This window comes from Lipophrys pholis (genome assembly GCF_963383615.2).
Source record: "Lipophrys pholis genome assembly, chromosome: 13".
Classification (NCBI taxonomy): Eukaryota; Metazoa; Chordata; class Actinopteri; order Blenniiformes; family Blenniidae; genus Lipophrys; species Lipophrys pholis.
Window position 1 is genome coordinate 7779818 of NC_137632.1, and position 19067 is coordinate 7798884.

Consider the following 19067-nt stretch of genomic DNA (forward strand, 5'->3'; position numbering starts at 1 on the left):
GCTGCTGAAATGAGCCTTCTCCTAACGTCTGTCATCTGGGACGACTCTGGTTCTGTGATGTGGGAGTAAAACTGCTTCAAGAACACACTCGGAGTTGTGGTTTCCAGCTTCAGAAACACAAAAGGATAAAGCACAAAGTTGAAACCGTTTCAATTTTAAAGCGGGGGAAACCACAGCAGTAACCCCGGAGAGCGTCTGCTGGTTATCATGTTTCCAAGTTCAAATCAATGAGCTGATGAGAAGCTGAGTAAATGTTAAAGCAGAGAATCCAGAGAAGGGAATGAGGACTGGGGTTAATACAGAAAATCTGGGGAAATAAACTTTTTCACTAGTTTATGACTTGTTAATATTTAATGTTAGACACAAAAATGATCCTTGTAGAATTTGATAAATTTGTATAAATCTTCTGACAGAGCCGGTCCTCAAAAGAACAGAAGAGTTATTGGTCTAAAAATGTCTTAAAGTAGTCAAAACCAGTCCGATCGAGTCTGAAGACACGACTCTTTGTAATCGAATCGCATCGTTTTGGTTTGAGTTTCTCTAAAAAAAACACTAATAAAACCTTTTTGCAGCTTTGCGTCCTTCAGACGGTGAATCTGTAAACAAACACGGTGCTCAAGATGTTCTACATACGTACTTCTGTAAAATCACATGAAATGAAGCACAGAGTCATTTCTTTTATTTCTGGATGTAACAGAATTCAGAGAGGGAAATAAAAACATTTCAGTTGAATAATCGTGTTGAAAATGTTCGAATTAATTTCCCCAGAAAATGTCTTGTTGTTCTGTTCGTTAAAGGACATCCTCACCTTACCGTCCATTTCCAGCTCGTTTCACGATGACCTTTTTTTTACATTTATTCCATGAGTGAGGTAAAATATCTTAAACAGTCTGTTGATTAAAACTAAAGATGGAGATTTGATCCTTTTCGTGCCGTCAGCTGCTTTAATTCTCTACTATTTGGTCCCTCTGGCAGTGAGGACGATCAGTGAGGACGATCAGTGACCCGCTCGGCGGTCTCATCAGGATTAAAGACAACTAAAATATGTTGTCATGGCGACGCAGACCAGACTGGAACATTTGTCAGACGGGACTTTTAAAGATCCCCTCCAGCTCTTTACACAAAAGAACTTTAGCTGCACCTTTAGTATCTTTATCTTTGTCGCTCTTCGCATGCGAGGTAACCGTTACCTTCCCCCTGCAGGATTGCACCTTCCCAGAAGCATAAAGTGCTGACGCGTCCTAGAAAAATAAGTGAAAAGTATGTCGGTGACGAGCGGCGGCGGGCAACTGGGTTCATGTTATGGACTCAGATACAATAAAATCTTTCTATATTAATCTACAAATCTTGTTCCTGAGCGTGTGCTTACATCCCGCCCCCGTCGTGTACACAGGGACACACCTTTACAGATTTAAAGTGTCACGGCGTCGCTCCAGAACGTGACTCATCATCAGAACCAGAGCAGACCGGGTGAGAATCAGAGTGAAGTCAAGGAACCGGATCCTCCGAGTCAAATCCTCCGAGTCGTCGGGTTAACGGAGACCCCCCCCCCCTACCCTCGGACTGATGGTTCCTAACGGTTCAGGAGTCACGTCACAAACCCCGACGTCCTCCGGCTAGTCACTGGTGCCGAGGGCGGACCCTCCCGGACGGGGTCTCTTAGCAGGAGGCTCCGGCACAGGATCCAACTCCCTGCTGGTTTTGGAATATCTGATGAGGGGAAAGAAAAGAAAAAAGAAAACTAAACCATCCCTGAAGTGGAGAGTTGTTCTGAGGAGGAAGTCATGAGGCTCACCTCCGACTGGTTCCCACTTTTAATCCAGCCGCGCCGGAGCCGCACGGCGACTTCACGCCTGCAAACAAATGTTCTCCACATCATCAGAGCTCCCATATAATTGAGCGGTTATCGAAATGACCACATTTAGAACTTTGATAAAATGATTGAACTGTTGGAGGCAAAATAAATTTTAAAAATCTCATCAATAACCAGAATGATTGTGTCCATCATGTGCAGCAGTTTATTTAAATTAGACCCAAAAGACCTTATTCTGTCTCTTTTCTACAATCTTTTTCTTTTGATCATCACTTTTTAGAATTTAAACTTAAAAACCTTTAAATATGTACATTTACAAACATTTTTCTTTTCTGTGGTGAAAAAGTGAGACAGATTGTCTGAATCTTTTATTATCATTATATATTGAGTGCTGACCCCCCCTGCAAGCTTTAAGTCCCATGAAAAAGTTTTTCTCTGCTTCAACCCCCTCCTCCGCCCTGTCGCTCCTCACCTTCCAGGTCGTGGCGTGGGAGTGGCGAGCGATTGGGCGGCGGGGGCTTCCTGTCCGAGCTCAAGTTGGACGCGGCGTCCTCCACATCGGCTGCGGCCAATAGGGACGCACGGTAGTAGATGAGCGGCAGCCAGCGCTCCTTCCTGAGGTCAATGGCGTGCTCCGCCGTGCATTTCTGCAGGTAGGAGAAGCTGCGCGCGCGCACACACACACACACACACACACACACACACACACACACACACACACACACACACACACACGATTTCAGAGGAGCACTTTGAGGGGTTTTAGCGCCGGCGTGTTGCTCGCAGCCCTTACACCGTCTTCCTGTCGGGTTGGAGCAGTTTGCTGGAGAATTCTCTGAGGATGGCCAGGTAGGGGAGGTACGGCGGCGTCGCCATCTCTGAAGTCTGGCTGAAGTCCTGGAACACAAACTCAATGCCGTTCCTAAACACACACACACACACACACACACACACACACACACACACACACACACACACACACACACACACACACACACACACACACACACACACACACACACACACACACACACACACACACACACACACACACACACACACACACACACACACACAGAGGATTGAGGCGCTGGAACTTTTTCTTCCGACACACACATCCCAACTTGCCGACCTGTGGATCATGACCATGCACTCGCGGAACCTCGGGAGGTCGCCGTAGCTGAGGGCGAAGCGCCGTGCGAGCTCCTTGATGCTGGTGACAGTCTGGACCCCGGGGAGGAGGCTGCCGGCGCTCTGCTGCTCCCGCTTCAGTCGCACGAACAGCTGAGGGCGTGCAGAGAGAAGCGTCAGCGTCTTCCTGCCTGCCCGCCCGCCTGCCGCGAGCCCGGCGAGCCCGGAGGATTCGTACCTGCTGCAGACAGTCCACCAGCGCGTTGGCGCTCTCCATCTTGTCCGTCTGCCTGATCCGTAACCACGTCTCCTTGATGATGTCTCCAAAGTCGTTGTAATACTGAGAAGAAGCACACACACCCGTCCTGTTCAGGACGCCGCCACCTTCAACAGGATCTTCATTCAACAGGAAGTTAGAGGGTGAAGAAGCTACTTCGACCTCTTCTCCACCGTCTCCACCCATCTGTTAAGGCTTGTTAGAATTATTACTTCGCCTTTTTTAATATCGTTAAAAAAGTTAGAAAAAGAAAAATAGTTTTTTAGATGCATTACAAATACTTTCTTGGATAAAACAGGTTTGATTTTGTTATTTTATGTCCAGAAAACTGTTCTGAATAAAAGAAACCATCAAATTATTTTAATATACAATAAGACTTGAACGATGAAATGAAAATAATTATATTCATTTGTAGAAATGTTAGATTATGTTTTTAAAACTATATATATTTAGTTTCATATGTAAGTTTTTCACTTTATGTGTAAAAACACATTTTGCTCTGAACAGAAAACATGTGAAACACTTATCATGGTCTTACATCTTTTGTCTACTAATATTTAAGCTGTCAGGCTCAAGTTTTAATGAAATTAATACTTTTATACACTTTTATTATTGCACTTTTACCCGCAGCCTCAGACTGTACTGATATTTTTGTTGATTACTTTTTCCATCACCTAAAAACCTCAACAACTGCAGGTCGTCTATTATATTCTTCCTATTAGTTTGTCTTTGTTTATTTTGCTGCTGGAGTCCCCGGAGCTTCTCTTCAGAGTGTTTTGTCACTTTCACATCGGAGAAAGAAAACAAAGACACTAATTGGTCATTTCAGTATATCAATCAATAGTCTGGAGTCCTTCAGACTGCACCGATTCAGACATCGGAGTGGTGCTTTTGAGTTTTAATGAACCGACAGTGTTCCCCCACACCTTCAGGGAGTCCGTCTTTACCTTCACGTAGTACATGAAGACCTTTGCGGCGAAGGCCATCTCCAGCACCCCGTGGACGATCAGCTTGCAGAAGGCCGCCAGCAGGTTTCTCCTCCTGTGGAGCTCCTCCAGCCTCTCCACTTCACAGTCGTCAATGACTGAGGAGGCCCAGATGCAGTTGAAGCGTGAGATTGAAGGGTGGGGGGGGAGAGAGAGAGAGAGAGAGAGAGAGAGAGAGAGAGAGAGAGAGAGAGAGAGAGAGAGAGAGAGAGAGAGAGAGAGAGAGAGAGAGAGGCACAAGCAGCGATTAATCATGAGAAATCATATAACAGAAACAGGAGAACAAAGCGGCGGCAGGAAGAAGTGTTTTAGTTAGTCGGGGGACAATGGCTTTAGCAGGTGGGAATCAAAGATAACATAAGACTGGAGTTATGGTTGTGACACCATGTGGCTTCAATCTTTCACGAGGATAATAAAATAGGCTCGGAGGTGAGCCAGAGTTAATGGGATTTTCTCACGGAAAGACATTGCCCTGATTTTATGATTTAACTCGGTGCCCTTGCCCTCCGAGTGATCTCTGATCCAGCAGCTAATAGAAAACACTGTCTGTATAACGCAAGCGTTACCAGGCAAATCCAATAAAACAATAGCTTTTTATTACATGTTCAAAAACCAATAATCCGGGATTGTATTTGGTTGAACATTTAAGAGATTCCCACCAGGACAGTTATTGACTTCTCTGGACTCGCCCAGATTTGGATGCAATCTGTCGGCGGAAGTCGACGCGATTGTCGAGATGATACAACGCCGTAGTCATGGCGAGCGGCGGATGAATTCCTAAGTTTACCTGCAGGACTTCACAAAAGAGAAACACCCCCTCGCATTTCCGACGCGTCAATCTGGTTTTCTTCATCTCGCCGCAGACGGCGAGCCCGCCGCTGTCACCGGCTCACGCGCCGCACCGCTTTGCATAACAAAGTCCCGTCAGCATCCTTTCATACAAATTAGTCCACCCTGTTTCAGTCGGAGGATATTAACGGGGCTCCCTTTGTAATTGGGGGTCAATTGTCAGGTCGGGTTGGAAATCAGACCCCATTTACAGTCAGCAGGCAGCGCCGCAGCGCCGCACCGGGCCCAATGTGTGGCTGTGCATGTAAAACCAGCAGAGCCTCATTGGGAGCAGCAGCAGCAGAGTCAGAGTGCCATCTACCGAGCGGCTCTTTCGGAGGGGCTGCGGAGTAACTAAGTACATCCTCCGAGTACTTTTCATGTCCTCATACTTTAAATATGTTCACTAAAACTTCTTGCCGTTACACCAGTCTGCATTCGCCAGATGGACCCGAACTCCAAAGCCAGACTCAAATAGACGTCTTCTCATTATGAGCTTAAAAGAACTTTACCCGGGTTCACAGCGCCAGGAGCTCGAGACGATGCCAGCTCCGGAGCGGCGAACGGGACCGGGATTCAAACATGGGTTCTTCGTCTTGTGAGGTGACGGTGCTCACCACCACGTTGCATTACTTTGCAAGTCGTATCAATTTACTAGGTGACGCTTTTACGTGTGAAACACATGAGCTGGCAGAGTCCTGTGTTTTCTGAAAGTGAAAGCGAAAGGGTTTCCCACAGCATCCAGCCTTTTGTGGCCTTTAACAGAACGCCGTGTCTCGGAGGCCCTTGTCATGTTTCACACGTCGATGACTTGTTGAGCGGCTCCACCGGAGAGACGGTTCCCTCCAAACGCCTCACATGGTTTCATTTAGGCGAACGTCTCGAGGGCCGACGGTTGAATCGGCGACCGCTTCACACAAAAGCAGGATTAAAAAGCCAGAGATTTGTGCATCTGAACTTTGTTTTCTCGCTCGTTTCTTTTGACCCCTCACTTAATTCTTTGTACGAGATCTTCAGATGCAGCCTGTGGCTCACAAGAAGAGTTAAAAGCAGTAAAGGTTAAATGCCGCTCACGCTCACATGCCTGATCTACTCAAGCATGTGATTTACATTCATGTTTTCAATCAGACTTATTTTTTTGCTCTACTTTTACGTACAAGTCAAGGTACTTTTTTTGCAAAGTTGTTTCAGTTGTTTATCAGACCGTTGGTTTTTCCCCTCAATCTAAAAAAAAAAAAAAAAGTATTGGAAGAAAGAAAATATTTAACCTTGACTTGGAATTCTTCCACTTCATTAACAAAAATTCCTCATATTTGAAACAAATTGTTCTAATTCAATGAGTTAAAATGAAAGTTTGTTTTTTCTCAGTCCATATCCACATAACTGTCAATTGCCCGCTGGCTTCACTTTCAATTAACTTCAGAGCAACCACATAATCGTCCTAATTTTAGATTTAACGCGGAGCAGATGAAGGTTAACTCTGCACATGCGTCCCGCTGCACGGCCAAACTCAAACATCCTTCAAAGTGAAGCAGCTACAAGCTAAACACATTCCCCACTACAGGGTGGGGGTGGGGGTGGAGGGGTGGGGGGGTGTTTTCACCTCTTTGTAGCTTCAGATGTGCCGGGACGGGACGTGTAAACATGCTGAGGTCTCAGTCACTCACCCCTGCTCTGGCCGTTAGAGTCTGCGCCCACAAACACTTCGTTGCTTACGCAGGACAACAGCGCCCTCTGCAGTTGGGGACTGGGCGTGTAGCGCAGCGGCACGGAGTACGTGGCGTCCAGCACCTGAAGCTGGTAGGAGTGCGCCATCAGGACGTCACACACGCCCACAAAAGCCTAAAATGATGGAAGCGGAACAGGGAAGAGGTTCAGGAGGTTCAGGAGGTTCAGGAGGTTCAGGAGGGAGGGCATGTGACGAGCAGCAGGAAGCAGGAGAGGCTGGTCCTACCTGTTGCCTCACACTCTGGTCGCTGTGAGAGAGGCAGGTGCCGCTTCTCGCACAGAAGAGCTGCAGCTGGAGCTGCAGGACCGCAGCTTTCTCCTGAAACACACCGTGTTCAATGTGCAGCGTTCACTAATGTACAGGATCCTCAAAGCAGAGAGATCAACTGCTACCCAGTTTTTTTTCTTTACTTCACTTTTTCACTTTGTTTCTCCCAATGTTTGTTGCACTGCAGGTGATTTCACACTTTGAAATCTACTCTAATTATGCATGCTAAATATGTCTAAAGCTAAAGTTATGTATAGAGATGGTTTGAGCATGAGCTTGGGGGTCTTTCTGTTTGGAGTTTGCATGTTCTCCTTGTGCATGCATGGCCTTTCTCTGGGTATTCTGGATTCCTCCCACAGTTCTAAAACACAAGTTTGTTCTTCAGTGTGAATGTGATGGACTGTTGATCTGTCACTGTCCTTGCCCATAGTCAAAGAACACATTTTATATTCCACCTGTGAGTAAAAAATATATATACTGTATATATATATTGGGGAGGAACCCTCTATCCCACCCCATCAAACGGTGGTGCAGGTTAAGACGATCAGCTTTACATCGGAGAAGGAAACCAGCAGTGACTCACTCTGCAGGTCAGAGTTTCCTCGCTTGTGTTCATAGACCAGAGCAGGGAGTAACACAAACACTGCAGCACTTCCAGCAGCACCTGCAGACAAAACAGCAAAGTGAGGATGACCACGACGGGACGACGGCGGCTCATCGGGGGTCTGCCGGCAGTACCTCGGGCGGCACTTTGTCCTGGCTGCTCTCCGCTGGGAGGAGCGGCGACAGCAGATCAAACAGACTCCACTCACTGAGGTCGTGGCAGCTGTGACAGACGGACAGAGACGGACACGTGAACACGTCAGGACAAAACTGCAGCGTCAAACTTTATTGTACCCATTGAGTCTTACTTGTGGAACGCTCTGAGCTTCTGTAGTGTTGTGAGAATTTCTCTTGTTTTCTCTTCGTCGGCAGAAAACACTTCATTCTGTGGGAGAGAGACAGAAAGCAGGTATTTTCTTAAAGCAGGATGGACGATAGAACTGAACTAAACTGGACTAATATTACCCACAATAGTTGATCAAAAGAGGTGATCTTGTTGGACTTTCTTCAACTATAAAACCATGAAAGATTCATTTCTCTTTGCTCGAGTTCTCGCGTTGAAGAATTTTTATTGATGTTAATTCAACCTTCACGTTACCAGGAAGCCCTTTGAAGAACTTGGCCAAAAGGCAACCCAGTACAAAAAAAGAACAAAAAAAATCAAATACTTAAATAGAATTAAAACATTCAGTCAAGTTAAAGAACAGCAATGTTGTTCATTTTATGAATCAAGTTTGTTGAAATAGTTTGGAGATAAAGTAAAGGAAACAGGAAACAGCCTTTCTACCGAGGATCACATGTGACGAGTGAGAGTTGAACCCACTCCTGGCTGGAGTCACCAGGAGTCACAGAAAGAGGGTAGTTTACTCAATATGGCAGCACTATAGCACAGCGGAGCTCCAGACATTTTTAAAATAAAGAACTCTGTGAAAGAAGATCCAGACTGTGCTGAGCTGATGCTTTCATGGAAATGATGTTCCCATAATCCAGCACACTCTCCCGACAAAAAATAATAATAATAATAATTAATTAATTAATTAATTTTAATAAATTTGAATAAATCCTCATATTAGTCTTTGAACTGGATTTTCTTCTTTTTTTTCTTTTTTTTTAAAGCCAAGCAGAGTTTTAAGCTTTCCTAAAACATACATGTTCTACATGGAGAGTAAAAACCTGTTTATCTTTAACAAACCAAAAAAAACTAGTATTTTCTCCTTTTGAAGTCAAAAGGCTTTAAGGGCCTTTGTGACGAGACGATCAAATTCAGTCTGAAGCTCATCAAGAGTCTTCTTACCTGATGATGCAATAACAGAAATCATCAGGACAAAGATGGAACTTTACATTTTGTACATTTGTATAAGTTGCTCCCCAGGTTGTTATTGTTAAGAACAAATAACTGACCCAACCAGACCGGTTCCGACCTGGAAACTTTGGGAACTCCCTTGCTTAAGCACAAGTAAGGAAAAAAAAGAAACCACAGTCCCGTCTTCCAGTGTCCCTCACCTTAAACGAGTCCCCCAGCAGGGTTTTAAGTTGGTCCACCCAGCGCTGGACCAGAGAATCTCTGGCGGGTCGAGCCAAGGAGCTCCAGGCCGTCGTTTCACTGCACAGGCTGAGGAACGTGCAGGCTGCCGCCTCCAGGACGGCGGGGCCGGAGCGATGGTCCAGAACTGCTTCCATCTCGGCCATCAGGCCGGACAGTACCTGTGGAGGTGAAACCAAGTCATGACATGTACACGGTCTAAAAATACCTTTTAATATACTGTAGGTCAATGACAAAGTTTGTTGATACTTGGAGATTTAAAAACCTTTTTGTTGACGTGACAAGTTGTGTCAGTTTATTGTGAATTACTTATTAAAATATATTTTAAAATAAAAACATTACATAAAAAAAACATTAAATTGAAGCCTTTTTAACCAACATTAACAGGAAACAAAGATACAAACTTTTAAAGAGCAATATAAAAGAAATATTCAAAATTCCCCATTATTATAAAGTTGTTTACATGATTTGCGGCAAATAATAAGATGTTGGTTAGACTCCTCACAATTCGTGTTGCAGGTTTTGCAGTTTTGATATGTATCATTAATTATTACAGGGTTTTTTTGCTTTTACAACGTAGTTTACGACATATAGTTTGTGTAATTTGAAATGCTCGTGTGCAGACCCTTGGGTTTTCCGCCTCTGGACACTGCGGGAGGAAGTACTGAGGAATCCTCATCAGGGACGCCACGGCGTCACGGCTACTTGAAAACTAGAAAAACAAGCAGAGGTTACCAAAACCAAAGAGCCGTACCCCGAGTAAAGAGATCAGAAAACAGGGTCGGCTGATGAAACGGGGTTTGTTTGGCCTCGTACCTTCGACAGTAACGTAGGAAGCGTCCGCAGGAAATGCTTGGTGAGCTTTAAACCGTCGTCACACTGAATCCTTTTCTCTCTGGTGCTCAATGCCTGATGTGAGGAAACAGAAAGGAAAGTGATGCAACACCATGACCGTGTGCTTTTAGTCTGAACATTTGTCTTCCGCTGACCCTCTTTGGTCCGATCCTTCCTGCCAGGGTCGATCCTTCTGAGGTGTGACGCACCGACGCCAACAAGATCTCCACCAGCACGGCTTGGTCCTCCTCGGTGAAACCTGCAATCACACACAGGACAATATCACTCCTGTGGACTTATGAATGTTATTATCCTTCACTAACGAGATGTATATGGCTTCGGATGGCATGTAGTTATAATGGAATAAAGGATCATTTACTGAAGGTTGTTGAAACCCTGAAATACATGCAAATTAAAAAAATACTGATTTAGTCATCTTCAAGCAGAAATTTATAAAACATAACACAGAAAAAGTCACACGATGAGAAGCAAAACAATATACATGTTTATATGTATATATAACTTTACCACAGAATTAAAATTTCAATTGAATTAATTGAATATTGGTTGCCATTGTGTATGATGTAAATAAAAATACATGAGGTTTTAATTTGAATTATATGCACTGGCTTCAACTTGATATTTTTTTGTTTCTCATCAAATTAAAATAAAATAAAAAAAATGTGAGTTAAAAGAGCTCTTGAACTTTAATAATCAACTTGGTGATGAAGTCAGCTAAAGTATCATAAATAGACACGGTTCAGGTTTCAGGTAGTAAAAATATCAACGTTTGTGCATCATTTGTCCAGGTTTTTGAGCAATTCTTCCACCATATCCTGCAATATTAACAGAAATGTTATTTTAACCAATCAGGTTTCATCACACCTGCCGCCCCCAGAACACTGAACCCAACATTCCTCCCAATGGAGCGCCTCGCATGACAGCCGTTACAGATGGTGAGTGAATGAGTGAATTTGGATCCTGGTGAAGGTGACAGTGACCACACATCACAGGTCTCACGGCTGTCTTGTACTCTCTCTCTCTCTCTCTCTCTCTCTCTCTCTCTCTCTCTCTCTCTCTCTCTCTCTCTCTCTCTCTCTCTCTCTCTCTCTCTCTCTCTCTCTCTCTCTCTCTCTCTCTCTCTCTCTCTCTCTCTCTCTCTCTCTCTCTCTCTCTCTCTCTCTCTCTCTCTCTCTCTCTCTCTCTCTCTCTCTCTCTCTCTCCCTCTCTCTCTCTCCCACCATGCTGTAATTCTTTTTTACCTGTCCTCTCTGAGGAAGCTTCCTGCAGCAGTGCCGAGGTGAAGGCCGGCCAGTCCTTCAGCAGAGACCCGCTGCAGTCCCACAGACTGTCCACCAGGTACACCACATGGTTGTGCAGCTGAGGGCATACATATAAACCCACATTAGTGCTAAACTCACAATATTTTACAACCGGTCAAAGGATTTACCACTTTCAAACTGAGACCATTTCAGTAAAACCTCATCTCTAAGTAAGAGGAGCGAGATCTTTTCACCTCGGACGTCTGAGAGAACTTCAGCAGAGCTTTCAGTTTAGCAAACGCTTGTCGTTTATGAGCCTCGACTTCATTCATTTTTTTCCGAGGCTCAGACGCAAGAGCGGCAGCATTGAGAAGCCTGAGAGACAAACGGGATGCGGTGTGAACATCACAGTGTGCCTCTGATATGCGGCCGGTCTATGAGGTGAACTGTACCTGGAGAAGAGCAGCTCCCCTGCGGTGGCCGCCAGGGGGCGCTGTGAGGAGTAAACCAACTGGAGGACTTCCCTGTAGTCGTCCCTGGCGAGCAGGTCGTCAGACGTTCTGAAGAGGAGTGAGGTGAGATGAAAACGCCGCCAAATGAAGACATTCGGAAACAAATGAGGAAATCAAGCTTACTTAGACATCATGACGAGGAGTTTCACGGCCTGCACCGCCACTTCTCCATCTTTATCCAGGGCCATGGAGATCATCCGGTCCTGAAGCACAGACATTTTATACAAGAGCAGCACTGAAACCAGAAACCTGGCACTCAGTGAGTTTTAACTTATTCAAACTAAATGTACTAGTTTCAGTTGTTGGAATATCTAGTGTCAATCTTAATATTGTTTGTAGAATTATATAATTTCAGGTAGTGCTGGAAAACAAAGCAGAGTCGACAGAAGCGGGAATATTGAACCGTAATTTAACAGAATCAAGGACCCATGTGAACAATCAACACTGAAATGTGAAAGAATAGTGATTCCTGATGTACACTACACTGTCACAACGTGCCCAGCTAACCAAATGATTGAATTCAGGTGCTTCAATCACTTCCATGACCACACATTAGAATCAAATCAAGCACCGAGACATGCAGACTATTTCTACAAACATTTGGGAAAGTGAATTCCAGCGTGGCACCGTGAGAGGATGCCACCTGTGCAATAAGTCCAGCCATGGAGAAATCTCCCACATTCTACAACTTCCACATCTAGAACCCTCGCGCAGTCTAGAACTCCCACAACTTTCACACACACACTAGAACTCTCACCAGAAGCTCCTGTCACAGTGTGTAGAACACACAACTCTGTCCTACATTCCCTTACTGTCATTAACTCATCCGTGTGAGTTTGGAAGAAACGACAAGAAACATGGGCGTTACCAAATATGTTCACTTGCCCCAACGAGGATCAATACACATGTAACACTGCGCATGCATGGCAATGGGAAGTGGCCGGACTTAAACATTCGGCCACACAAATTGACCAGACTTTGTAAATACGTTAAGGCGCAGGATGGGTCCTCTGATGATTTTACATTAAACCTGATGTGAAAATACACCAACAACTATTTTAATTGTCACAAATTAATCAGTAAATGAATAATTAATCCATAAACACTAGCTCAAATAATTGCTTTTTTGTTTTTAGTTTTTCCCAGAGGTCGTCTGCTCACCTTGAAGCGGCTGGTAAACAGATCTAGTTTAGGCAAGAAGAGAGGATTCTCGTACAGACCCCGCAGAGCCAACACACACTTGAGCCGCACGTCGGCCTCCTGATGGACGACACACGCAAATGTTGAGTTACTCTGATCACCAGTATCACAAATCAACCCCTCAGAATTCTATGACCATGCTGAGCGAGTGCAGGTTGCGGTTTGTTCACCTTGTCGTACATCATCCAGCCCAAGTATTTGAGGTGACTATCGTTAAGAAAACCAGAACTGTAGAGCTTCATCCATGAACCCAGCTCCTCCATGCAGACTGCACGGATTTCTGGCACCACGTCGCTGAGGACACACAACGGCATTTCACGCGTGAGTGACAAATGGATCTGTGTGAAAAGTTAAACACTGAATGTCAGACAATCTGTACCGATATCTCTTGAGAAAAACTCCTTTGAAGATGATGTCCATCATGCTCTCGAGCTCCGCTTGCTTCTCCTGCAACTTGTCAGAGGAAACAAAAAGGAGGCATGTAAAAAAAAACAAAAAACTAAAATCTTGCCATCATCTTCCCATAGAGGCACCACGGAGCAGGCGACGTCTCCTACCTCTGCAATCTTCTTCTGTATTCTCTCCAGCTGCTGTTTGGTTTTCTCCCTCGCCTTCTCCTTCCTTTTCACCTCATACAGTTTCTGACTGTTTTCGATCCCCACACTGAGGTTGAGGGCGACGCTCACCAGGGAGCTCAGCAGCTTCAAGGCTTCTCAGAAACATTCACATCAAGAGAGCACAGAGCAGCACATTCATTTCACTGCATGTGTAAGGGCGTGTTCACGTTCCCCGGTTTGCTCCGGACCGCAGTTCTCTTCGAGGAAAAACCATTTCGTTTGGGCGACGTGAACACGACCACGAACTCTGAACCGGAGCAAACGAGCGATCTCTGGTCCCCTTGAAACCATGGGTCTCGGTGTGTTTACAAACGGTCTTTCTCCCGGGCGGTGAGAGAGGACGTGACGTAGAGCGCAATGCATTCTGGGTAGTAAACAAACAAACGAATCAGAAGAAGCAGACGCAGAAAGAAAAGGTTGGAAAATATCTCGCGGCCAGACGTGGAGTAAAGAGGAAGAATTAGTGAGGAAGGCACTCATTTTATTATCTGGTCTGAAGACTAACATCGCGGTTGTGTGTGGCTACCCATTAGCCACAAGCTAAATAGCCTAGCCACCACGGGCTTAAGTGGCCGGAATTCTGGTTTCTGTCCGGACCAATCAACGAGCCATGTTTCTTCGTTACTTCCTCTCTGGACAGTGTTTGTTTTGGGCGACAGCGCCCCCAAATGAGCAGCTGTTGTGATTGCGTGACGTTTTCCAGACGGTCCGGTCTCAAACGAGAATGTGAACGCCGCCGAACCAAATGAAGCGGTGAAAATTCTCGGCTAAACCCCCCCCTCCCCCCAAGTGAACCGAGTCCTGGAATATCTGAATGTGAAAGGCCCATGTGTTTGTCCATGTCTCACCTGCCAGCGTGCAGGTGTGCCTGAACGCTCGGACGTAGGAGTTTGACAGCTCGGTCAGCAGCGCGATGAGGGAGCTCATCAGGTAGTTGTCAAAGAGGATGCTGTGCTGACACCGAGCCACCAACACAGACACAAAGTCGGAGAAGTCGGAGTAAAACCAGCGGCCGTGTGGAGGAGGCTGCACGAGGGGATACTCTGTACTATCCTGAAGCAAAGAGAGAGAGAGGAGAGAAAACATTGACTTGCTGCGCTGAAGCACCGAGTACAAGCTGAAGAGAGTTTAGGAGAAGACTACAAGTTAAAACACAAAAGCATTAAGAAGTACAACCATGTGGATTCATGGTTAGAGTTAAGGTTAAGAGTTTGAATGTGAATCTTTTGATAATAAAATAAAACAACAATCACAGTGCAGTTCCACTGAGTGTTATACTGCAGATATGACTAATTAAATTGGCGCCGTCCGGCCATGTAAAAACATCTTAAAGGGGTGGGTTTACAATCACGTGTAGATCTGACAGATACATCAAAAACACTGCAACGTCTTTTAACTCAAGAGAAACCAGGTGCAGTGAAATTATTAAGTAGAGAGAAGACTGACGCCATCCATTGGCCAGGTGACCGTGAGAATCCACGGAAAAGCCAGAAACTTCTTGTACTGCATACCGGCAACCTGAAAAACACCAGGTCACACATGTGCTGCAAATCACACACAAGGTCTGGCACACTCTGCTAAATGACTGCATTTATCTACAGCGGTGATGTGAAGACAACAGACAGAAATCCTCTCACCCTATCCAGCTCTTCGACCATCTTACTCATGACACCGCTGTCCTCTTTGCTCTGACACATCTCTGCAGTGACCACACCTGGAAGAAGCGCGCGTGTGACTCAAAGCGCAGTGGATTCCCTCTCGGGCGTACTCAGCCTGCATGCGAGTGTCTCCACTTGCCTTTGCACCCGGCGCTCTGGATGAAGAAGCTGATGAGGTCGAGGAGAGACGAGTCTCTGTCTGCTACGTACGTCTGGATCCAGTCGTCTATCACCACCTGCTCACAAGTGACGTAAACATGGTAAATAATCTAATAATAATCAACTTAAACATTGTCATCAACTGCACAATGCGTGTTGCCTTTGAAGCCGAGGCAAAGGTTATCCTTCTTTTTACCTGCATGGCATTCCTGCCCATGGTGATCACCTCAAACAGGGTGACGGCCTCCACCTGCTCCTCCCTGTCATGTCTGCTTCCCTCTTGGCCGGCGCTGCTGCAGCTGGCTTTGGCCGTCTTTCGCTCCACATCCTCCGAGCCCTCTGGCGTTCTCCACTTCCGTTTCTGCAGAGGTTTGACAAGGTGGAAGAAAAAAAAAAAACTAAATATACGTGCTTAAAGTGACTTCAAACTTAGGAGCTGCTCATGCAGGCGCACGCCATCTGAGGCTGTGATTCCATTCACTGAAAAGGCATCACACTTTTATCTCCTGTTTGTCTGTACACGTAAAAAAAGCATCTTATTTTCTGACTAATAGAGTGTTTCTGTCGATGTCGTATATTGTGTGTGACGCCACATCTTATTCCACCCATGAGTCAACACAGGGTTGAAGACTGTTCAAACTCAAGATTAAATTTTAACATGAACAACCAGAAGGAATCTCGTTAAGATAATCTGAGTTGAGCATTCTGACCTGCAGTGACACTTTTGCTCATAAGGTTGTCAAATTAAATATAATATTATGTTTAAAAACAGAAATACTGATAATATTGCAGTTGTTCCTTGCGCGTCTTTTCGTTATGCTTATCTACTCTTTATAAACTGAATGAGAAAGCCGCACCATCACAGGACAATACTTACTGCACTCCTTTGTAGATTCTCATTAACGGATTCATCGTCTGAGATATTGATAATGCTGGAGGAGGAGGAGGCGTCGTCATGGGAGTCCGCACTGGGATGCATGAAATTCAAGAGCAAAAGATAACTGACATGTTAATTAACGAGACAGCCTGTCCATATTTCTGGTGACAAGTGCTTAGTTCTGCCTTGAGGACCTGCAGACAGCCGTGGTTGAGTGTTCGGGTATCATGTCCTCCTCAGATCTCTGCACAGAGCTCAGCCTGCGTCTCTGTATCTGCAGAGGAGAGTTCAGAGAGAAACCTCAGCAAACAAATAGGAAGCACACCTGTTTAATATGAGAGAATGCAATTTATTGCAAGTTAAAACTCCTTTATCTTGGACTGAATAGTTTCATTTGTTGTGTTGTAAAGCACATAAATGTTATTATATAATGAAAACATAGTAAAAGAATGAAATGTTCTAAAACTGTTGATCCAGTAGAACAGTCCAAGGTAAATTCAACTCATTCACACCTATAATCCTGAATAATTTCTCCCCCAGAGAGAAGCAGATTATCATTAGAACGACATCCCACCAAATCTGGAGACATGCAGTTAAATTAAACCCTTTCTGGAGATCGCAAACAAACCTTAAATATATCTCCTTTGTGTTATTCTACTGGATCACATCAGCCTGAAGGACACCTGATTAAATGTATGTTTTCAAACGTCGTTTGTGTTCAAGATTTAAGAGTGGTGGTTAAAGACATTTCTGCCCAGTGTTTCAATGATCGGCAGTCTTTCCACTTTCTCGAGTTAGTACGAGTCACTCACCTAAGAGAGCCGGGTTATTTGAGTCACTTCTGTCGCTCACTCAGGCTCCACTGTTGTTGGTGAAATAGTTGCAGTAGTCAAGTCTTGTCTGTCGTGGTGTATGCACTGTGTAGTGCTGTCTATTTAAAGGTCTTCTCATTTTTAAAGAGCTTCCACCCTGAAAAGACAAAGACAAAACCTTACAAAGTTGCTTCTTCCATGTGTTTAACCACCGTCAAAAGCAAAATGCATCCAAACATTTCAGTTTGAACTATCCACCTTCACCCACTGGATATGAAATTCATCAGAAAAATGCAGAAAATAGCTGGAAGTATTCTCCTTGCAAGTGGAAATGTAAATGTAAAAGTAGTTCCTGTCTCAAAAGACTCTGCAGTGATTCACGGATGTCATATTCCAAACATGAAATGATGTTAACAGAACTAAAAAACACCACACAGTCAATATGACGCACACAGTATTTATAGTTCTTAAAGCAACTGTGATGTTTAGGTGGAATAAAAACTTCTCGCAACAAAATCCCCCAAAGACTGTTGGGAAACAAGCCTGTGGAAAGATTTTAGCAGCTTTCGTGTATTTAAGCGTAATGAGAGGAGAAAATATAAAACATTTCCACACAACCTGAAAAATGTTTCTTGTGTATCTTTTATGAAATGTTTTCGTAATGTGTAGTAACACACACACACACACACACACACACACACACACACACACACACACACACACACACACACACACACACACACTCACACACACACACACATACACACACAGGATCTAGCAGACAAACCCATCTAGGTTAGGAGGGGTCTTCTGAGTAAAGCTCTGGATGTGGGATCATGTGCAGATGTCACACCCAGTCAGCCAAACAGTGCAAAGCATTATGGGATTGCTTCACTGACAGAATCAGATGATATGAACCTGCGTATTGATCTCATCACTTTATTTAACAACGAGTCAAAGTGGATGAATCGATCCACTCGAGTCAATGAAGTTTGGATCGCTTCGTTCGGGACTCGCATATAATTACATGATTTAATTCGCCATGACAGACTGTAACTTATGTACTTAGTTATCCAGACATTAACTGGCTTCAATATCTAAAATGTGAATGACATGTTCTTGGTGTCTTTAGTTCCATTAATGATGATTAAGATGAATGGCACAGCCAGTTCAAACACACAGACGAGCAGGAAGCTCATAAAAATTTCTAACTTACCCTCTTTATTCAGGTTCAGCCTCCCGAGTGGTTCATGAAAGTGCAATTATTTACATTTATAGGACTATATATAAAAACATTACCACAGATATCCTTCTCTGCTGCAGCTCTCACAGTCAAGCGTCCGGACAGCCAATATCTTCCCTGATTGGCTGCTGAGGGGGAACACTCTGCGGCTGTTCTGACACGTCAATCAACTTTAAAGCCCCACTTCCGGTAGTGTTTACAGGCGGGCAGCAACATGGCGGTATCGTGTGGTTTGTTTACCACGAACCAGAGCGACAGCTCAGGGTTTTTGCAGGGCTTCCAGTCCTACTGCAGCAAAAAATGAACATGAACGCACCTCGCCGCGCTGTGTTTTAACTCCTGCTGCTCTCCTCTTTGTGTGACATGGAAACGAAGGCCTGCATTGAATTTCATGCGTGGGCTCTGTGAAGGAATTGTTATGGTGTTTCCTGACGGGAATCGGTCAGCAGGGGGAGCCATTTAGTCACGTGAGATGTGACGGCAACAAGTGGGTCACAGATGAGAAGTACAAGTAAAAAAAAAATAAAATCTGCTGATGCAATGAGAGTTTATGGTGCCATGTTGAAATCTAGAACAATAACCTGCTCTGACTTCTCTTCACAACATCCTGCACTGTTTTCATTATTTTTTATAACACCTTTTAGACAATAAAATGCAACGCTTGTGTTTACAAGAAACATGACACCTGGAAGGAATGTGCATTTGTGAGATGAGCA

General features: G+C 44.7%; 1 protein-coding gene across 1 annotated transcript; it reads right to left on the reverse strand.

Moving 5' to 3' along the window:
• Positions 1-653: 653 nt before the first annotated feature.
• Positions 654-18458, reverse strand: LOC308118526 (cohesin subunit SA-2). Its single transcript, XM_080477979.1, has 33 exons — positions 18325-18458; positions 17109-17265; positions 16491-16570; positions 16297-16387; positions 15616-15780; positions 15400-15496; positions 15240-15316; positions 15049-15120; positions 14451-14655; positions 13543-13694; positions 13365-13438; positions 13156-13279; positions 12947-13045; positions 11909-11988; positions 11726-11833; positions 11528-11648; positions 11274-11391; positions 10167-10270; positions 9994-10086; positions 9803-9889; positions 9138-9338; positions 7943-8019; positions 7770-7857; positions 7615-7695; positions 6990-7082; positions 6703-6877; positions 4169-4305; positions 3183-3284; positions 2946-3097; positions 2607-2735; positions 2286-2476; positions 1796-1853; positions 654-1710 (listed from the first exon to the last, which is right to left on the reverse strand). The coding sequence occupies exons 3-33, from the start codon at positions 16523-16525 to the stop codon at positions 1617-1619; spliced, it is 3480 nt and encodes a 1159-aa protein (XP_080334105.1). The 5' UTR covers positions 16526-16570; positions 17109-17265; positions 18325-18458; the 3' UTR covers positions 654-1616.
• Positions 18459-19067: the final 609 nt, after the last annotated feature.

Excerpts from the sequence above, each read along its gene's own strand:
- LOC308118526 (XM_080477979.1), bottom strand. The coding sequence starts at position 16,525 with ATGATACCCGAACACTCAACCACGGCTGTCTGCAG. Across the intron at positions 13,695-14,450 it reads GCACACCTGCACGCTGGCAG|CCTTGAAGCTGCTGAGCTCC; the intron begins GTGAGACATGGA and ends GTTTCTGAGAAG. Across the intron at positions 2,477-2,606 it reads CAACCCGACAGGAAGACGGT|CTTCTCCTACCTGCAGAAAT; the intron begins GTAAGGGCTGCG and ends GCGCGCGCGCAG.